The sequence below is a fragment of the Astatotilapia calliptera genome, chromosome 19 (assembly GCF_900246225.1).
Source record: "Astatotilapia calliptera chromosome 19, fAstCal1.2, whole genome shotgun sequence".
NCBI lineage: Eukaryota > Metazoa > Chordata > Actinopteri > Cichliformes > Cichlidae > Astatotilapia > Astatotilapia calliptera.
In genome coordinates, this window is record NC_039320.1 from 26,143,657 (window position 1) to 26,165,695 (window position 22,039).

Genomic DNA, 22,039 nt, shown 5'->3' on the forward strand with positions numbered 1-22,039 from the left:
AATTTAGCCCGCATGTCGAATCACAGGAGGTCTTTCTCTGTGTCTGGACATATTTAGTCTTTCTGCCCGTCTCTGTCCCTGCATTGTTTCTCCTTCGTTTTATTTCTGTTTCTTTTTATTCTGTTTTTAATCTATTCTGTTAGCATTCTCCTGCTAATCCTGTTACTGTCCCATCTGATACACGATTCTATTCTTGTTCTATTCCTCCCTCTTTTCATCCTGTGGTCTCACTCTTGTTAATGTTATGTGACAGGGAGCTCATTCCCTACATGCCATCAGAACCCGCCAGCATCTCCCTGTTCCCTGTTTGCACCCTGTTAACCTCAGTGAGACACAGAGGATGAAGTTCCCTGTTTGTTTCCATGTCTGGCATTCTCTTTAATCTCATAGCATGCAGGCCATTTGAATCTGTATCTTGCAAAACAGTCTCTTGTTTTTGTAGAAGTGCATTGCTTCACTTTCTCATCCTTCATGCTCCAGAATAGTTCTATATTCGTCATAGTTGGATAGATTTTTTTTCCTCATTTGATTGTCTTTGATGTTTTCAGTTAGGAGAGGTCAGGTCAGAGTGAAACTGTAGATGGGAACAGGCCCAGGTATGTAGGGCGCTGGGCTGGCACCCATCCCTTATGCCAAAAGATAAGGCAATGAAAGGGCTGTTAAAGCACTACTGTCAAACACCATCTGGCCACTGCTGGTCTGTTCTGTTTTTCTTTCCACGGCAAATTACAAAATATAAATCAAATTGTAGACAGAACACATTTTGGACTTGGATTTACTTGGATGGCTATGAGCCAGTTGCACTCCTATCAATTTCTGGACAATATTTGATATTTAGGGGAACTTTTTCGCCTTTTGTCATCCAAACACGTGTCCCATATGGTATGTTGTTATTATTTTCTGCAAATTATTACAGCATGAATCATACATCATCACTCATCATCCTGCACAGGAGTATGTAATTACTGATGAGAGGCAAAACATGCCATTGAAGGAGGCACAGCGTGAGGGGCATGGCTCTGTCGCGAGGACAAAGTTGAGATTTTATAAACGTCATGTGGAATGAGGTGTCTGGTAGTGCCAAAGCAGAGAACAGCATGACTGTTGCTAACCGTTTGCAAACAAAGGCTGTCCACAGGAAGCCCTAGCACATGCCCTTCCTATTAGGACTACGCCTTCTGTTTCTTATTACCAGATCCTTGTGTGTAAGGTTAGATGATGCTGTGCAATTAAATGTGGTATGTTGTGTATTCTAAAGATTCCTCTCATTCATAACCCCTTTTTTTCTCCGTTTCTTGTCCTTCATCTTTGCAGTCTTCTGTCAGATCCCCTGTCTTAATGGAGGCCGGTGCATTGGCAGGGACATGTGCTGGTGTCCGTCAAACTCAACAGGACGGTTTTGTCACCTGCCAGTCCCTCCTCCTGCCCGACCCACCCCTCAAAGCCACAGGAACCACCAGAAACCAAAATCTCCATCCCATTCCATGTACACTCTCCCACTGTCCAATCAGCCAGGTAATCACGCTCCGGCACGCCTCCCCACTCACTCTAACTTTATTAGCATGTCTTCACATTACGAGTGCTGTTAGCTTGACACTGTGTGTGTGACATTGGCCATCACTTTTCATTTAGGATATTGTGCATATTTAAGAGACCTCAGATTGACTGTCAGTTAGCTAACATGTTCATTTCTTGATGACTCTGGCTGTACTCGTGCCTCATAACTGCAAGGTTTCCATTCTTCTAGTAAAGCTTACACTCCAACAGAGAAGTGTCGAAAAAAGAAGCAAAACACAGTTAATAAACAACAATTGTGGGTTTCCTGGCTCTTCCTTTCTTCCAGAAGCAAACGATCTCATGAATGCCTGCGATTAATCCGTTTCATTCAACATAAAATAATCACCTGACTTGAATTTTGCAACAGAAGTTGCCTTAATAAAAAAAAAAGGAAGAAAAAAGCATAGCTTCATTTTTAACATTGTTTATAGTGTAGTGTTATTGCTTTCCTTGCCAACAGCAGAGGTCACTTTCTATTTTAAGCAGAACAGCTCATAGATGACTCAGTACAAGTCATCTTATTGTTCACACAATGCCGCGTTCACCAGACAGAAGATATTAGAAACAGAGCACGGCAGCAATACGAATTGTTGTGAATAAAAGAGATAAATTCACTCTCATCTCCTGGTGTAAGCTATCGTGTCCTCCTTTCTTAGTTTCTCATTTTAGGGAACAGTTAAGTAGAAGCAGAAGGTCAGTCTAAATTCATTTAAATTACACTCAGACACATTTCATCCTCTTCTGAAAAATTAATTACTTAATAATTGCATTTAATGACAAATCCAGTCAGTGTGTTATCATGGTACAGGAAAGACATTGTTTGTCCTGCCTGTATGCTTTATATATGAAATGGAGCCATTCTTGTCCTGGACTAAGTTTTGCATTTTCTCCTTGGCTTCTGCTGTCTGTGTGTGAGGTTATGATTCATGAGAGTGGGTCGGGATTCTGGGAAAAAACCTGGCACTCCCTGAAGATGGATGCTTACCCCGTGTCAGAAGGACAACAGAGCCTCACATTGCAACATCTTCTCAACTCTTCAGCAAAACTGTTTTCAGTCTTTAAAACGATTTGATTTAAACCAGAGAATCCGAAACGCTCTGTGTTGTTGTTGTTGTTTTGTAGCATCTTAAGGGCCTCTTCACTGCCAGGAACTACCAATATGCACCAAATCTCATGACTTGATGATGAAGCAAGTGTTTGTGTAAGACTTTAGCTGAGATCTCATGCACTGCAGTATATATATATACAGATTTTATCCCTTGGCAGAGGATGCTTCCCCTTAAACGGTTCAAATTTTGACACTGTAAACTATCTACTATGCTGTGTAAGCTTTGGATCTCTTCTTCTCCAGTGTCTCTCCACCCATCCTTGGTCAACGTCCACATTCAGCATCCTCCAGAAGCTGATGTCCAGATCCACCAAGTAGCTCGAGTCCAACCTGGGCAAAGACCAGCCACCACAGAGGGGGCTCACTCTGTCCAGCAGCGCTCCCAGCCTGGAAACGGACACGAACACGCCAGCGAGCACAGCAGCAGACACCCACACGCTAACGGGAATGGCCACGGCCACGCCACAACCCACATCCGTCAGAACGGAAATGTTGGAAGATGCTTTCAGGAGACGGTCGATGGACAGGTACCGTGTACACTGCTCTCAACTTATATCAATACACATAAAGTATTGTGGTCTAGGTGTTGAAACGACTGGAACGCAGTGTTTTAGCCACAGCTGCCATTATATAGTCACATCCCTTAACCTTCTCTGCTAGCTGTTGCTTCAAACAGGAAGTTTGTGAAAATGATTTATGTGTAAAGTCCGGGATTTATGAGGCTTGGCCACACTGGCCATCTCATGTTCCACCGCTTCCTCAACAAAAGCATGTTATGAGTTAGGATGCATTCAGAAGAGGTGAAGGTGAGGCTTGAAACCTCCCCATGTGGCCCAAACGGTGAGATTTTCATCGCCTGTGTGCTCAGAGTGTGGCACATTTTGTAGATTTACTGTGCTTTGCTTTAATGTATCCTAAAGCACTTGGGAAAAGGAAAGGACTTTAAGTGGCAGTGCGTGAGCTCGGCTAATCTCAGACCTCATACAGCATCTGTTAGCTTGGCTATTGTTGGGTCTTATTAGTATTTCAGTTGCAACAACACAACGAGTTGTTTTTGCCAGAATTAGTTCTTGAGTTTGTTTGTGCTCAAGTGCTGTTTCCATTATTTCCTCTCTGGTTAAGTAAGGCAATTTAAATTAAACCACTTAGTCACTATGTCAAAGAAGAACTAAACTTCAGCAAAAGAGCAGATTCACCCTGCAAATTTCCATATTATTTAACCATAATAGATTCAATCTGGAGGAAAAAATATCATCTCTTAAGTTTAATTTCTATCAGACAAAATCCGACAAGTAGGGTTTGATAGGACATTTAACCAAGAGCCCTTAATGCAGCACACCAGGAGTTTCTTAGCTGTTCTTAGGACTCGGTGTGTTTATGTCCACCTCTAACTAAACAGTCTCCGATGTGTCTGGTTCTCTCTGTCCTTGCAGAAAGGTACACACGCACACCCTGACACAAAAACATTTGCACCCTTGCCAGCGCGCACACGCGCTTGCACACAAACAAGCGTGCCTACCCAAACATGTAACACTCATTCTCCAAACTTGTTTCATAGATTTAACACAGATGTGTCTTGTTGTAGTGCGGCAAGCCTCTTCCAGGGCTAACCAAACAGGATGATTGCTGTGGAAGTATTGGCGCCTCTTGGGGCCTAAACAAGTGCCAAAAGTGTCCGACCAAACCAGGTAAGCTGTTCTGACTAATCCACCAGAGTTATGTCACTTTTTTCATACAGAATTAAACTAATCTGGTTTAATTCTGTTTTGCTGTTGATGTTTGTCCTTTGGTAATCTTGCTCTGTGCCACACATCAACTCAAAAGGTAGAGTTTTCCCACTCTGATTGCTTCATATTAAGGTGTCTAAAAATTAATGCCTTAGCAGCCATTGTTTATGGTTGGTGGAGTTTTATCAGAGCATGTTTTACAGGCCTAAACAATGCTAATGAGCGGTGATGACTAGAACATAGCGGCCTTTGTTAGATTTCTAAAAACCTTTGAAAGCGGCTGCGTGACTCGCCCATGCTCCCAGTTGTTAAAATGAAGCTGTTTTCACTTCCATAAAACCAAAACCGGGAAGCAAATGAAAACACATTTAGCATGAAGATGAGAGCCTGGCAGGCGTGCCACCCACCCTGCGGGCAAAGCAAGCCAATGTGGCCTTGAATGAATGAGGAAATGAGCAACTGGTTCCCAACCAGAGATGCGGTAGGTAAGTGAAACAGCAACAGGGTGGTTGTATGTTGGCAGGAAGGCTTGGTGGTGACACTGTCCACTGTAGATGGGGGCTCTGACAGCTCTTTTTACTACTCGGAGAGCACGATGTGGTCCATGCACTGGTTTTGGCACTCCCACAGCGTACAGTGCCACATGGGAGATTCAGTTATTTCCCGCGTATCTCAATCATATTATGGTCATACCCCGCAGATTTGCTAGTTTTACTGTTAGATTGACTGTACCCTCTTTAATATCTGACCAGACGTTGATCAGAAGCAGACATCATCTCTCTCTCTCTCTGTCTCGCACCTTGATAATAGATGTCGATCTATTCTCTTGCCTCCCACGCACTGTCTCCTCAGGCATGCCAGATTCCAATTCTTTCTAAGTCCACGGCATGATCTCTTTTGGCTCCCAGATGTTTTCCCCTGCTCCCTCCTTTGAAGTTGGGGGAGAAAACAGAGTGAATACCCAATTTGCTCATTTTTGTGGCTCCTTTTGGGGGGCAGCATATCGTAGGCCAGGGTCACACAATGGCAAAGAAAGAAAGAAAGAAAGAAAGAAAGAAAGAAAGAAAGAGGGAAAAGTTAAGTAAAAAATGAAGTCATACAGTGGGGCAAAAAAGTATTTAGTCAGCCACCGATTGTGCAAGTTCCCCCACTTAAAATGATGACAGAGGTCAGTAATTTGCACCAGAGGTACACTTCAACTGTGAGAGACAGAATGTGAAAAAAAAATCCATGAATCCACATGGTAGGATTTGTAAAGAATTTATTCGTAAATTAGGGTGGAAAATAAGTATTTGGTCACCTCAAACAAGGAAAATCTCTGGCTCTCACAGACCTGTAACGTCTTCTGTAAGAAGCTTTTCTGTCCCCCACTCGTTACCTGTATGAATGGCACCTGTTTGAACTCATCATCTGTATAAAAGACACCTGTCCACAGCCTCAAACAGTCAGACTCCAAACGCCGCCATGGCCAAGACCAAAGAGCTTTCGAAGGACACCAGGAAAAGTATTGTAGACCTGCACCAGACTGGGAAGAGTGAATCTACAATAGGCAAGCAGCTTGGTGTGAAAAAATCAATTGTGGGAGCAATCATCAGAAAATGGAAGACATACAAGACCACTGATAATCTCCCTCGATCTGGGGCTCCACGCAAGATCTCATCCCGTGGGGTCAAAATGATCATGAGAACGGTGAGCAAAGATCCCAGAACCACACGGGGGGACCTGGTGAATGACCTGCAGAGAGCTGGGACCAAAGTAACAAAGGTCACCATCAGTAACACACTACAACGGCAGGGAATCAAATCCCGCAGTGCCAGACGTGTTCCGCTGCTGAAGCCAGTGCATGTCCAGGCCCGTCTGAAGTTTGCCAGAGAGCACATGGATGATACAGCAGAGGATTGGGAGAATGTCATGTGGTCAGATGAAACCAAAGTAGAACTTTTTGGTATAAACTCAACTCGTCGTGTTTGGAGGAAGAAGAATACTGAGTTGCATCCCAAGAACACCATACCTACTGTGAAGCATGGGGGTGGAAACATCATGCTATGGGGCTGTTTTTCTGCCAAGGGGACAGGACGACTGATCCGTGTTAAGGACAGAATGAATGGGGCCATGTATCGTGAGATTTTGAGCCAAAACCTCCTTCCATCAGTGAGAACTTTGAAGATGAAACGAGGCTGGGTCTTCCAACATGACAATGATCCAAAACACACCGCCCGGGCAACAAAGGAGTGGCTCCGTAAGAAGCATTTGAAAGTCCTGGAGTGGCCTAGCCAGTCTCCAGACCTCAACCCCATAGAAAATCTGTGGCGGGAGTTGAAAGTCCGTGTTGCTCGGCGACAGCCCCAAAACATCACTGCTCTCGAGAAGATCTGCATGGAGGAATGGGCCAAAATACCAGCTACTGTGTGTGCAAACCTGGTAAAGACCTATAGTAAACGTTTGACCTCTGTTATTGCCAACAAAGGTTATGTTACAAAGTATTGAGTTGTATTTTTGTTATTGACCAAATACTTATTTTCCACCCTGATTTACGAATAAATTCTTTACAAATCCCTACCATGTGGATTCATGGATTTTTTTTTTCACATTCTGTCTCTCACAGTTGAAGTGTACCTCTGGTGCAAATTACTGACCTCTGTCATCATTTTAAGTGGGGGAACTTGCACAATCGGGGGCTGACTAAATACTTTTTTGCCCCACTGTATACTCTCTCCCAGAAGTCTTTGGGTGAGTTTTAATACGAGAAATACTTTGAATTCCTCCAAGAGTGCTATTGTTCTCAGGGTAAAGACTTGGGCTTTATCTCTAAGCTACATTCCCTGCTTACTCGTCTAGGTGTGTGCTTTCTCATGCGTTTGACAGGAATGATGTGGAGCTCCTGAAGAATGATGTGTCTCTCTTTATTTTATAGCGACTGAGTCAGCCGTCGGCTCGCAGTGAGGAGAGAGGTCGTGTAGCTTAATAGGACTCTCCCGTGTGTCCTGTTGAGTACGTGATAATGATGTCATGAAAGCCCAGTTTGTTTCTAGGCGTGCATTACTACCATTGGTCAGTTTATTGCTAAACATGCTGTTGACTAAGAGCAAGGCTTGCTACTTCATTTTTTATGATATTGGTAGAAGATGCCAGAATGACCACAGTTTAATGGGGTGCTGTTGCAGACAGGACTGCTAAGTCTTTGCTGCCTGCCTGCACATCACTGTCAGTATATCTGCATCGCACTCACTCGATACAGTCATATAGATCCAGAATGCATTGCTACTGTTACAGTCTGGCTGTGTCTCAAGTCCGTAAATGTACAGTTAGTTGTGTTACACAGCTGGATATGATATATTATTATGCACCAAGAACACTGTATCACTTAGGGATATTTTGTGGGCTTGTTTTACTGTTTGTGCATGTGTTTGTGTGTTCATTATATTAAGAAGGTCTGACATTGCAGAGGCATAAATGCCAGTGTGTCCCATCTCAGTGGGAGATGAGGTCTTAGCAGTTAGTGCCTTTAAAAGTCACATGCTGAGGATTCCTGGCCTGTAATGAGTTCCAGATCGACCAGGCTGAAGTCAGCTCCATTTCTTTAGTTCGGATGATGAAGTGGAGTAACAAAGCAAACCCTGTGCTTTTCTTGGATTTTAAACCATTTCATTCCATCACTGCAATTTCTTTCAGCAATGCAGAGGTCCTCAAGTTTGAGAACTAACCAGTGACTTGTTAAGTCAAGTGAGAAAGAGAATAGGTGAGTTGGACAGGAGGTGATTTGGTTACATGAGTCCCATTAAGAGAAACTGGATCCGTTATAAGCTGAGAGGAATTTTATCCTTGAAAAGCAAGTGATAGGGCTGTTTGTGCAAATCTCTGGGTTAAGGATACATTTCAATCAGAAAATTAATCAGAGGTTCCCAGTTATCTGAAGGCAAATTGCTATGGCCCAAGTCTGACCTATACTGTCGTGTTGGCATCACACTCTATAGCTGGCAGCCTTTTCCTCACTGTGTTTCACTGCTCATGGAATTTCACAAGCCATTTGTCTCCCCATCTGTCACTGATGGGCAGCTTTCCTCTCAGTGACTCTCTCCATGAGCCAGGCTGAAGCCTTGGGAGGCTTCCCAAGGAGTCGGATCAGAGGTCCCCAGGGACTTTAAGTAACCACCACACCCACGGGAGCCTTGGTTTCCTCTCTCTAACCCTACCTTCCTGGGTCACCGAGGTCACCGTGTTGTCACTGCCCTCACACTGTTTTGCCCCACCCTCAATTCGACCTCTGTCTGTGTAAGTCATCTGCCTCTTTTTGCTCCCCACTCCTCTCTGTTTTCTCTCTGTAATGAGGAAGCTATTCTTCATGAGGTTTAGATCAGTAAAGTCAGATGAGGCGAAGGAGGGGCGGTGGGGGTCGGGGGGCACTCGGAGAGCTCCACAACTTCCAGATCTTCCCACATGAACTCATCCCTTCCTAAATCTTCCATCTATTCCTGAGACATTTAAACTGACCAGCTAAAGCCTGTGCTTCTTGCTTTTTATTAGCGCTGATCAAACAAGAACACTTGTTAATGACCAACAAAAACCAGAGATGCGATTACTTTGCCTTAGAAACAAGCAGCAACAGAACAGATGCACTGGAACAACTTCACAGCAGCTTCTCGTGGTGATCAGATAGAGATGTCGCATCTCTTTGACAGCATTTGATTCATTGATGTTGACTTAGCGTTATCCCTTAACAACTCAAATTATGGAATCTATTAGCTGGGCAGCAGTGTAGCTAATCAGCGCTGAGCCGACCTAACCACTACGAGAAATAAATCCCAGTTGGAGGCGCATGGATTTGAAATTTGCGATGCTTCTTAATTCGATACAAGCTACGTTAAGCATGTTTTTTTTATTGGGAATGTACCGTGGCATGCCTTATTTTGGAAGAAGCCCAGGTGGTAAATAGTCCACAGATATCATGGAGGAATGTGGTTCTGTTTTAAATGTGTTTCATGCGGGTTACACTGCCATCAGCATCTTGGAAAAGGACATTATTAAGCAAAATTGTCAAACTACAAACACTGACATGACATGCATACTTTCGTGAATAGAGACAATGAAAAGTATGTTTTCAGTAAAAGATTTAATGTGGCAGAAAAATGAAATAAACTCCTCATCAAAGCTGTTTTTGTCATTGCATCATATGTCCCATGGGATCGTTGTGTGAAAGCAATACTATACAGATGAGACTGCTGTTGATTGAGCAAATGCAGTATGTTGCAGCTTTTACATTGGTATGCATTCGCAGTGTGACGCTCATGCTAACCGCACGTATCTTTGCTGATTAGCTTTAGCTTCACTTGCAGGGACGTATTTACAGGCCGTGTGATATGGACTGTGCCAGATTGGCAAGTATGGCTTTTGCCAAGGAAACATTCTGTTTTGAGAGAAAATGACTTGTCTTTAAGCTGTTTGCTCCAATCAAGTATTGGCTCAGAGGCCAAGAAGAGATGGCTCTGCCATCATTGCGATTCAAAAGACCTGAAACTCTGTGATGATTAAAGAGCTCCGTTTGCTCCTTCTTTTAGTTCGTCCTGTGGCGGAATGTCAGAAAGTAATTTTATGGAAAGGATCATGAGGTCTTGGCTTTGCTCTTGGGTCTTTTCTTAGAGTATACCCCGATGGAAGAGAAAGGAAGACTGTCTACCGTTTGCATCCTGTGGATGGCATCCATCCCTCCTCCCTCTTGTCCCACAAGTTCTCAGGTTTTCCAGTTGGTTAAGAGAAGAAGCCCAACACTGAGGCAAGTCCCTGGAGAAGCTGGTGAAGGGCTCTGAGCCCTGTGATTGATGGACCAGACCACTCAATCGTCTTAGAAGAACTGCCTGCAGGCCGGGTGGTCTACATTGTGATCGCACCAAAAATCTGCAATTAAAGATTTCTGTATGGCTGAGAAACCCATCTGACTCTAAGCTTTCTCCCTTCTCAGCTTCCTGTCTCTTTTTTTTCTTAGCCAGCTCTCTTATTTTGCATAAGCTGTCCTTTCATTTGAAATCCCAGCAGTGCTTTTCACTAAACAAATTTTACTTAAGGGATTTATTCAGATTTAAGTTGGGATAACACCAGCTATCAAGAAGTTTCAAGGAATCTGAATTACACTTTCAGGTCAGGGAATTTGAGCAAATATTATTGAACAGCCTCCAGTGGAATGCACAACACAACTGAATGGAGATGGACAATAAATTAGTGAGGCGTGACGAAGTCTTTTGTTGAACAGGGCTAAATGGATAGACAACAATTGAAAGGTTTTGTCTGTTCCCTCTGTGGATACAGACACGTCTGAGTTTACAGTCTTTGTAACCAAGGGCGACACTAATGATGCGCAGCTTGAGCTCACTCTTGCAAGCCACTGGCTGTGGAGCTCTATATTTTCTACACAAATCATTGTAGAAACAAGCATGGGAACTGGCACGCCATTAAATCAGGACACAATCATGCTTTACTTTTTGGATATTAATGAAAATTACATGGCCAAGTTGTCACCCATTTTTAGTTTTGGGGCTGATTATCTTTTCTTGAGGTTAGAAGACAAGGTTCTGATTCGCAGATACAGTTTCAACCAGTAATTAGGAAAGTCATTGTGAATTTTGGCAGGCAGAGCGCTTTTATGCAATTTTTTTTTAACTAGCCACAAACAGCTCAACCCTGTGGACCAATAAAACTTTTACTGAACTTATCTTAAAGTTCAAGCATTTTTAGGTCCAGGATATGCTTAAGGAAACTCTAAGTACTATCTGCCTGTTAGCTTGTAGTGAGGAATTGATTTAAGTGCAGGATACAGAATCTAAAGCTTTATTAATTAATAAATGACACTTCAAAAAACTGGCAGAAGAACCTAGAAACCCAAAAGAGGAGAAAACCGACCTTTACTCAGCAAACTAAACTGACATCTAAGGAAACAAACAGGAATTTTAAAAAAAAAAGTCAAGGCAAAAACTTGGAGACCTGGTAGGCACATGAGTGCAAATAACAGATAATCTAACAAAGACACAGAGGAAGGAGGACTCTAAATACACAGAGCAGTGATTACATGATGAGACACAGCTGGGAGCAGGCAGACAGGTGAGAACAATCAATGACAGGTGAAGTCAGTCACAAAGGAGGAAGTAAAACTCACACAAGACAGGAAAGAGAACCCTTCAAAGTAAGGAACTAAAGGTCAATTGAAAAATAAAATCAAAACACTAGAACGGGGATGTTGAACTCGTTTTACATCATGGGCCACATACAGCTCAGTTTACAATTGAGTAAAATGTTTGGCATCACTGTCAGTGAAAAAGGGTTTAACCATGAATTTAATCCCTGAGATATCTTATTATTAGAAACATAAGTACAATTTCAACAGCATGTCTCAGTTTTTTCAAAGAATTCAGCTGTAGCAAATCAAAGACATTTGTCAGCACAACTGTTTGGGCTTCACGTCTAAGAAATAAATGTGTAAAATTTACAGAAAAAAGTTCTGGTAGCTCATTGCCTATACTGTCCTGTAATTATAAAACAGAAATGTCTGTTAATTCACAGAAAACGTCCTTTTTGGGGGTGTGGTCCCATTGTAAGAACAGAAATTTCTTTAGTTAGTAGTGAAAAAACAGGAAATTTAATTCTTTAATCAACATTTAATTTAATGTAATTATTTTGGTGTAGTGTGAATAGCCATGGGTGAGGTCTTTATCAGCAGGAAAATCTGTAGAACTTGTTAAAATACATTTAAAAGTCCAAATGGCCTCCTTCACAATTTTTCAAAGCCATCCACTGAGCCAGTTCTAGCCCTTGGGCCTTATGTTTGACACCCCTGCACCACGAAAATAGTTACCCAAAGACGCACCACAACTAGATAAACATAAGAAAGGTGAACTGGAAGTAGAATTATAATGATAAACTCACCGTTACTAGAATAAAAATGACATCAATCGAGAATCCAAAACTCAGATACACGGAAAACCCCCTAAAACCATAATGACACCAAAACAGAGTCTGTGCTAGCAGTACTTTACTGTTAGCATGCCTGTATATGTGCCTGTATATGTGCAAATATTTCAGTTTTTCACCACTGTTACTCAAATAATTAGGCTTTAAAGATGCACAAGCACAACATATTACCTGTCTCTCAAATTCATCTTAAAGCTGTTCATCTCTGCAGGGAGTCTTCTTCTCCCTGCTAATAAGCTTTATTGAGACTCCCGGACCTCCCCCACTGTGCTTCCCTTGGCATGTGCGCCCTGCTGTCACTCAGGCCAGACTTTCCTTGATCCCATCACTGCGGGAGGACGTGCCCGTCGCTCCTACCACAACATCTCATTACTCAGAAACTTCGGAGGGGGATTAGGAGGGTCTGGAGGAAGATGAGGAGGTGGGCAGGCAGGAATAGGGGCGTTGCTTTGACACAGTTCCCCCCTTTTCGAGTTGCCCGCTTCATGCTGACCCACTTCTGCTCTGTCAACCCTCAGGTACATTGACCCTGCCTGGTCGACTGGGTCACAGCGGGACCAAAGCACAACCCAGCTTCCAGGACTTCATTCCCAGAAGTGCCACACATTCCAGTCACTCCTGGGAAAATGGCACAAACTCATGACTGATTGCTGGGTTTTGGTTTGATGGATTGCTGTCTTGGCATTTTGACTCTTGTACACTATATAGTAAATAAGGGAGCAGCTGAATCAATACCCGAAGCATGTATTTAACACTGGTGGCATGTACAGACAGAAAGAACTGATGGATTATAGAGATAGGTTCTTTTCTGGTTCTTCTTACCCTGTCAGGCATCATTTACATCTTACTAGAGCACTCTTTCAGTCAACAACACATTGGTTTTCTTGGGCTGAACCGAACTGACTTCTCTCCCTTTCCCAAATACCTCTGCTGGCAAAGCAGTGGTGTTTTACGTCCTTGCGTGCGTCACGTCTTTTCTAGACCCTTCATCACTGTGGCAGCAGATTCAAAGCAATGCATTGCTGTGGTATAATGTTATTTTTTACGCCCATAGTGTGAATCAAAAGATTGTCATTGCTGTCATTCCTTTCTTGAGCAAAAAACCTTCATGTTTTTTTTCCTCTCAGTGGATGATGACTTGAAGAGGGCGAGTCTTTAGCCAAATCTGTTTGGTTGTGTGGGCGCTGAGTGGCAGTTGTGTTGGCATGGTTAAAACTCCTGACTTTTCATGTGCTGTATGCTGGTGCATGATCACTTGCACTTAATATCCTCCCTCAGATGCTTAAGGCTATTACACAAATTCAGCCTTACCAGTCTGAGAGAGTAATGAGCATACTGGTGGTCATGCTCTGCACCTGATGCCCCATTTTCAGGCTTAGAAGTAATGGAAGTGCTCCAGAGGTACACAAGGAGATGACTTTGAATCAGACAGTGACCAGATTTAAATAGTTTTTGCTTTTTATGGGCGGAGAGAGAAGTTTTGATTGCACCTCATATAGTGTATATAGCACAGGGTGTTGTAATCATTTCTCTGAGCTGTCTGATGTGTGTCACACTGTACAGTCTATAATAGCTAAAGACTCTTCTGTCTTGCTAACAAGCATATTGTTATTCTTTACAGTCCTCTACAGCCAAAAATACATGTTTTTTTCTTTCAAAATCAGAAGTTAGATATTATCTTTTCAACAGTCATAGAGAATCTGAGTCATCTGAGTCATGGAAAGATCTGGTACCAATAATCACTGTCTATGTTAAGAAAGACTTTCATAGAGTTCCCCCTAATCTCTGTTAAAAAACACAGATATGGATACACACACATTTAGACACTAACAGACTTACTCTTTGCCACATTGACCCCCTGTACATTTAATGGAGCGTGCCGGGGCTTGACTGGGTGCCGAATAAGTAATGACACCATGTTTTCAGGCTTCTAACACTGACAGTTTGCCCGCACTGGGGCAGTAACCGAGAAATGTGTTATTTACTGCAGCACCTCTCAAGCGCACACCTGAAACACACACATGCCACGTGATTTGTACTGCTTTGGCAAAAAACAAGCGTTAAGACATTTTGGCCAATCATTTTCCTGTGAGCAGCACATTAATCGTCATTCCTTGTGCGCACATTTAAAGCTTTAGTCTCTCGTTTAACTAGATTTGCACCGTGGTTGATGAAAACGGTCAGGGCTGTCATAAAGGCTTAGTCAACAAATTTATGATGATGTGCCTAGGGATTTACACAATTATGAATGGCATAGAGCATTATTACATTTTGTTGGATGACAAAGCTGCCTTATAAATGTAGTTGATGGGGAGCCCATTTGACTCTAGCTGGAGTCCCTCAAGGCTCAGTTGTGGGTTCCTTGTTTTTCCTATTACTGAGACCTTAAATTCTCCTAAACTTGAGCTCCTTCTCTTCTCCCTCTCTGATGAAAGCACTCCTCTGTACCAAAGAATCATAGCACATCATTTAAGATCACTGAGCTTCTCTGAACTGTTGTTTTTGTTTCTGTTTACAGCATATGCAGTGATTGCGAATGGACAGGTGGAATGTTCTAAAGGTTTTAAACGAATGAATGTCACACACTGTCAAGGTAAGCCTTTGCATGAAATATGCTGGAAAGGGTTTAAACATTTTATGAGCTTTAAGTGACTGCATGTTTATTTTAGCAGTAACAAAGATATATTAAAATAATTAAATCACTGTGATCAAATAAACTCACTGTCCACTTCATCGGGTATATCTTGCTAGTACCAGGTTGGACCCTCTTTCACCTTCAGGACCTCTTTAATCCTTTGTGGCATAGATTCAGCAAGGTGCTAGAAAGATTTCTCAGAGATTTTAGTTCATGTTGACATGACAGCATCACACTTGCTGCTCCTCCATTATATTTATTTACGGTTCCACCACGTTGGATCGAGGTCAGGTGAATGTGGAAGCTAGTCGAATAAAGTGAACTCATTGCTATGTTCAAGAAATTAGTTTCAAATTGTATGAGTTTTTTGACATGATGTGTTCTGATGGCTTTGCCGAAAGCAGCCATCAAAACATGGGTGCACTGTGGTCATGGACAATACGTAGGTAGGTTGTGGCATTTAAATGATGCTTGACTGGTACTAAGGGGCCCAAAATGTGCCAAGGAAACATCCATCCACCATAACACCACAAACGCCAGCCTGAACTGTTGATACAAGGCAGGATGGATCCATGTTTTCATGGTGTTTACTCCAACTTCTGACCCTACCATCTGAACGTCTCAGCTGAAATCAAGAGGCATTAGACTAAGCCCATCTGCTTCAAGGTTTAACATTTTGTGTGATCAGAGATGGTCTTCTGCATACCTTGGTTGTACCAAGTGTATCTTTGAGTTACTGTTGCCTTCTTATCAGCTCATAGCAGTGTGGCCATTATCTAACAAGACATTTTCTCCTGGAGAACTGCTGCTCCCTTGATGCTTTCGCTTTTTCTGATCATTCTCTTTTAACCCTAGAGATGGTTTTGTGGGAAAATTCCAGTAGATCTGCAGTTTCTGCAATACTGAAGACCAGACAAGCCTGTCTGGCATCAACAACCACATTCAAAGTCACTTAAATCAAGTTTCCTCCACATTGTGATTCTCAATTTAAACTTAAGCAGGTTGTTTTGACCATGTCTACATGCTTAAAAGAACTAAATACATGCCTGTTCTAGTCATTGATAGACACCAAATCCACTATCTTGAATGTTACTCGTGATAGCTACATATGAATCATTTCTCCACCGCCTAGAAGGGCTGCTTATAGTGGCCATCTAGCTCACAGCACATTTCTAGAGCAGAAGAAGGACTGCTGTTGTCATTTGCAGGTAACAACACAAAATGACATAGAAGACCTCCAGCAGCAACCTGGTTAGCCCCCCAGTGGGGAAACTCGAGTTTGCAAAGAAGTACTTTCAAAATCTTCAAATGTTCAGATTATACTGTGGTAACCGATGATGTACCTGGAGAACACACTTAATTAAAGTCCTTGCTTGGGAGACTGACTTTTTTGCCCCCCACTTCCCATGTCTGGGAAACAGGTCAAGACCACAGTTAGGGTTTGTCTGGGGTCAGAGTTCAGCAGTCAATAAGCACCTGGGGCTCCTGTTTTAATTGGTCTTGGGGTTCTGAGTTAATGTGGTAGGCTGTGATCGTGGCATGGATGGCTCTCTGAGTACTTGTGAGCATCAGATTGCTGCTTTGCCTGCTTTTCCCGTCCATCTGTATGTAAAACAAACATGGTTGTCCCTGAACATATACACTGTGTTATCGTCCATTTCAACATCCCAGCAGTGGCTGTTTGTCAGCTTGTGTTTGGTTTAGGAATCAGTAAACACCCACGGTGTCAACTCTGCCGCTAAAGAATTCCAACCATTTGCATTTGTTGGTGTCAGTAAATAGCCTTGGAAATGGCTCAATGATGTATACTTTATTGATCCCCGTGGGGAAATTCCTCTCTGCATTTAACCCATTCACTCAGTGAAACAGCCACTGGGCGCCCGGGGAGCAGTGTGTACGCACGGTACCTTGCTCAGGGGTACCTCAGGGTAGCCGTTCAGTGGATTTGAACCCCCGACCTTGGGGCCACCACTCTACCTACTGAGCTATCTACCTAACACTGACAACTGAGGCTAACAGTTACAAACTGCAGCTTTTCTGATGGCTCACATTATCATGTCATGATCCAAAGGGCAATGCTTGCTGAGGCATACGGAGTAGAACAACCTAAAAGTCCAGTTTTGACTCTCCGTATAGAAGACCTCATCCTTTAGTTCAGCAAGTTCAACATGTTTTCTGCAGAGAACAATCACAATATTGATGTTTTCAGGTAATTATTGAGCAGGACGCTCCTGTTTTCCAATAATGTGTCGAGCAGCCAATGAATGTAGAAATTTATCTTTCTATTATTCATGCTTTTCTTCTGTGATTGCTTTAAGATGTTTCCCTCTTCCAGTTGCTCCTTTCCTGAGTTCCAAAAAAGCAAAGCTGACAGTTACCCACAATATTTACTAAAGTGCTTTAAATCTGTGTTCTGCTGCTGCTCCGTTCCCCCAAAAATTATTTCTAATTTAAGGACTTTTGCTATCTGCCAAGAAGGAAAAAAAATCAGCTTTTTCTGAGATTTTGTCATTATTATTAGGATGGGGTCAAGCCCTCCTTCCTGTGGCTCCAGTCTCGAGCTGCTTGTAATGTGTTTTATTGGAACAGAACAGGGCTTGTCTCGTATTTGGTAATAGTCCTGATTTACTGCCAGTCTGCCTACATCCGCTGACCTTTGCGGTCAGTGACATCGTCGCCACAGCACGATAAGATTTCCTATCAGCGTCATGCTCTCAGGTCTCAGACTTCAGAGATGATTCCTTATCTTCAGAGGCTTCCTTCTCAAAAATTTAGGTCACTGAATTGGCCATTTGTAGCTGTGGTTGTTAGATGAAAAAGCCCGCAGAGATGCATGTGCAGGCCCTGTTGTGTGTGGTAAACTAGTGCTGGGAGCAGGTCACATTACTCATACACCACTTCAAAGAGGAGATTAATGAAGTCTTATGCAACTCTTTGGACATTTTTGATCAAGTTAATAAAAGCTGCTTATGATTTCACAACACTGACATTTGACACTCATCGTGTCGACTTGCTAGCCTGGTATTCAGGCTGCAATACTGATAGAGAAATATGTTGAAAAAGCCTGGTTTTCCCAGTAATGGCGCTTTGGCTAAATTCTGACCATGTGTATTCACTTCACAGACTTCCAAAGTGGTCCAAAGGTGCTCTCTTTACTCACAACCCAAAATACACAGTATAGGGAGCAATGTTGCCAGTTTGCTTTACATAGTTTCTGTAGATAATTCTGTAGGTGTTCACATGGGTTTTGAACAAAGAGGGGAAAGGTCAAGTAAGCAGCAGACTGTTTGATGCTCAAATCAGGGAACTTTGTCATGTGCTGGTAGACTATAAAAACAGTCACGCTAAAAGCCGTGAGCTCTTACCACAAGTGATGTTTGTCAAGAAGAGCAACCAAGCATAAATTCAGAATAGATGTTGAGATTAGCGCTGGTCATGGAAGGTTGCCACGGAAGCCGGTTTCAATTTAAATCAACCCACCAGCAGACTGTAACACTACCACTAATCTGGGACTCGACTGAATCATGGATTAAAGACCATGAGATAAACGGTGACCTGATTTCAGGTGTCCAGACGCTACCTGAACTAAAGTTAAATCACTACAAAAAGTGTAGACTTGGGGGAAACCGGCATGACATCACTCGTTTCTTCACAGTACGTCACTGTAAGGTGGAAAAGCGCAACGAAAACCCAAAATGGAAACGAAAAAGGGGCGACAAACAACAAGAAAAACATTAAGGCTTTCCCTGGATTTCTTTCAGCCCATTGATTTTATCAGCCCCGACCTTTTGTAAGCTCACTTTTTCCAGCAGGAAGGAAAACAACAAAACAAGAGCAGATTCATTCAAATTGGGGGAAAATCTGTGGTGGCAGGTTGTCGGGTTCTAGTCGTCAATGCAGTGGGAAAAGACCTAATGATGTACTCTTTGTTTAACACGGTAGAACAACAATCCTTGCCTGGTCCCAGTGTGATCACATGACTAAGCGCCTTAAGCATGTCCCCCTATGCTTCTGGCTGGCACACTTGTTAGCTTGTCTCCGTTTACCTTAGGGACTCAGGAGCTCTTGGAGCGAGAGGCAAACTCCTCTGGCCACTCTACCATTTCTGCATGTGGTTTAAGCCAGACAGAGGAAAAAATAAATACATTTTAAAAAATCTCTTTAATAACTTTCACTTATTGACGTAAGCTGAGGATCTCGTAACCATATTGGACGCTGTGAAGGAAAGATGCTGAGGATGATGACAATCTGAAACTCTCAGTGATATGCTCTATGTCTACATGACTGCACGTGTTCCCACAGCTGCAATATTTTACTTCCCAAGCAAGACAGGATTTTGAGCGTGTATTGTTTTACACCCGTCAAATGTGTACGTCTCCCTCCTGTCATCACGATTTCATGCACTTGTGTAACCTTAATGTTTCCATATTTCATCGCCTCCCCACAGCGAGCGGCTTTGCTTACATAATCTGTTGCAATTTTCTGACACCTTTCAATGTGTGAATCATTGCTGCCCAGTGTATTGGAAAGAAAATGCACCAAAGTTGATATTGATATGTGCAGTTTTGGTGGGGGGTGAGACTGAAAATCGTTTTTTTTTCCTGGGAATAAACATGACTTCATGAAATTTCCATAAGCCAGGATATATTTGAAATGACTGATGTACTCTGCCTATTTCACAGACATCAACGAGTGCCTGTTGCCTGGAATATGTAAAAACGCTGAATGTCTCAACACCAAAGGAAGCTACAGGTGCACATGTAAACCAGGCTATATGTTAGATCCTGCCAGAAGCCACTGTGTCTGTAAGTATTGCTTGTTTTTTTGGATTCGTAACACACACTTTAAGACTAGGCTTTTTTATGCCTTTCTTGTGTTCCAATTTCTCTTCTCTACCAGCGGACAAAGCAGTGTCTGACCAGAGGGCGCCGTGCTACAGGTCTGTTTCAGCGGCGACATGCTCTCTGCCACTCACTAATCACCTCACCAAGCAGATCTGCTGCTGCAGCAGAGTGGGCAAGGCCTGGGGAGCTGGGTGTGATCGTTGTCCTTTACCAGGATCAGGTACAGCCCCAAAAGCTGCCCTGTGCTCCTCTTCTGCTGACCCAAAAAATGATCTTGTTTTCTATTTCTGCATGACTGTACTCCCCTTCTTGAGTTAAACGCTTTTGCAGAAATAAAGTGTTGCATGCAATCTTATGCAAGGGCTAGCAATGGTAATGAAAGAATAGGGGGAAAAAATATTTACCGCTCAGTCACCATTCTGTTCTTTGCCAGGCGTGTAATGCAGTTCAAAATAGCTAACTGTGTTTGGAGTGGAAAAGGACCAAAAACATAACAGTTTTCATATTTTGGAGGCTACATAAGAGTGGGAGTCAGTCTTGTGTTATCGCTCCAACCCTCAGAGAGAAACCCCACTAATAAACCGGCAAAGCTTCACAGCAGAAATGCGTGACCTCGCCAAGTGAAACATGGGAAGTAGTTGTCGTTTTTTCATACTGATTTAATCTTCAAAGTCTCTGAGAGAAACAAGCTGGTTTTATTGAGTGTCTGTACTAGCCAGTGATTCATGGGGATTGTCATAGATCAGATATCATAGACACAGACCTCCACGGTGCTGCTCAGTTAGGACCGACGCAGTGCATGGGCGCACGGCCTTTGATTATTTCGGACGTTAGCTTTTTGGATGGCCTGAAAAGCTGTTAGACCCCTGAACAGAGCAGCCAGAGCCATTACTTGTGACTCGGTAACAGGAGCCCAATGAGTTTAATTCCATATTTACGCCGATTCTTCAGATGTGGCTTCTGATCATATATAGCCCCATTTCCCTCCACTTTAAATTCATCATTCAGTAGCCTATCATATCCACGTTTCCTGTATTTACACAAGCGTTTACAGTGACCGCATATCTGTCATTACTCATATCTCTATTCCAGACTCTTTTGGCATAGAGTAGCCGGGTTTCAGGTCAGGTAGGGGACAAAGAGCCTCTCACTTGTAATGGATTCACCATTGCTGAGGCTTTTTGGACTCCGATACAAAGAGGTGCAGTCTCCTGCCTTTTATCTAGCCAGCCAATCCTCCATTAGCCTCTCACTCACATGCCTTTACACCAAAGAGTTCAAAGGTCATTCAGCATTACATGATCCTCTACTTCCCACAGTTTGAGAGTGCCGATATGCCCACATGTTTTCAAATCCCGTCGCTGTTAGCCTCCTCTGACAGCTGTCACTGGCCTGGCAGCTTGCTAAGTTCTGCAGCAGTCACCGAAACCCAATCTCCCTGTTCACAGCAGAGCATAAAGTACAGCGTGCCTGTCGTAACTGTATTACATGGATGGCTTATGGTGTTACTTTGAATATCAGATAGAAATAAGAGCCACGATTATGCTGTCAAAAGTTAAATGTCAGTTTTTCGAGCTGAAGCTCAGAATGCAGAGGTGATGTTTTCGATCACTTACTGGTCGCTCCTGTGTCTCCTGTGCTGCAGACCACTTCAAGGAGATCTGCCCCGCTGGCCACGGATACACTTACTCGCGATCTGACGTCCAGATTTCTCTTCGACAGCTGGATGATGTCGAGCTGCAGAGCATGGGAGTGTCACTCGAGGATGAGAGCCCTACTTATCCGCAGTTTCCATTTTCTCAGCCTTCGTTTCCCAGTGGGCCCCAGTACCCCAGCTACCCCGAAACACCGCAGCTACCCCAATACCCCGAATACTCTGAGACCCCACAAGCACCCCAGTACCCTTTGACTCCACAGCATCCCTCACATCCAGCCAGAGAAACACCTAGACCGCCACACACAGATGGTAAGAATAAGTTTTATGTTGGTAAATATTTGCACTGTATGACAAAGAGTTGAAACAGTGTTCTTAGCGAATGCGTAGGCCTTGGATGTTACCTAAACATGGTATTCATTTAAACCCGAGGATGTTTCAGTCAGGACCACCATACAGTGGTCAAAAGAAGATTGTCAATTCTCTGGCAATGATTTACATTTGACCGTATGGCTCTGATCTGGGACCTGGAAAGCACAAGTCAGCCTTTCATGCCAG

At 43.1% G+C, this 22,039-nt stretch overlaps 1 protein-coding gene across 2 annotated transcripts in view; it reads left to right on the forward strand.

Moving 5' to 3' along the window:
• The window catches only part of LOC113011632 (latent-transforming growth factor beta-binding protein 2), an 89,184-nt gene that overhangs the window by 37,752 nt on the left and 29,393 nt on the right, over nucleotides 1-22,039 (forward strand). For both annotated transcript variants that reach the window (XM_026151208.1, XM_026151207.1), the window contains exons 6-12: nucleotides 1,315-1,515; nucleotides 2,909-3,192; nucleotides 4,251-4,353; nucleotides 14,867-14,941; nucleotides 19,666-19,788; nucleotides 19,883-20,047; nucleotides 21,473-21,793. In XM_026151208.1, coding sequence (XP_026006993.1) covers nucleotides 1,315-1,515; nucleotides 2,909-3,192; nucleotides 4,251-4,353; nucleotides 14,867-14,941; nucleotides 19,666-19,788; nucleotides 19,883-20,047; nucleotides 21,473-21,793 — 1,272 coding nt within the window. The remainder of the gene's footprint in view (nucleotides 1-1,314; nucleotides 1,516-2,908; nucleotides 3,193-4,250; nucleotides 4,354-14,866; nucleotides 14,942-19,665; nucleotides 19,789-19,882; nucleotides 20,048-21,472; nucleotides 21,794-22,039) is intronic.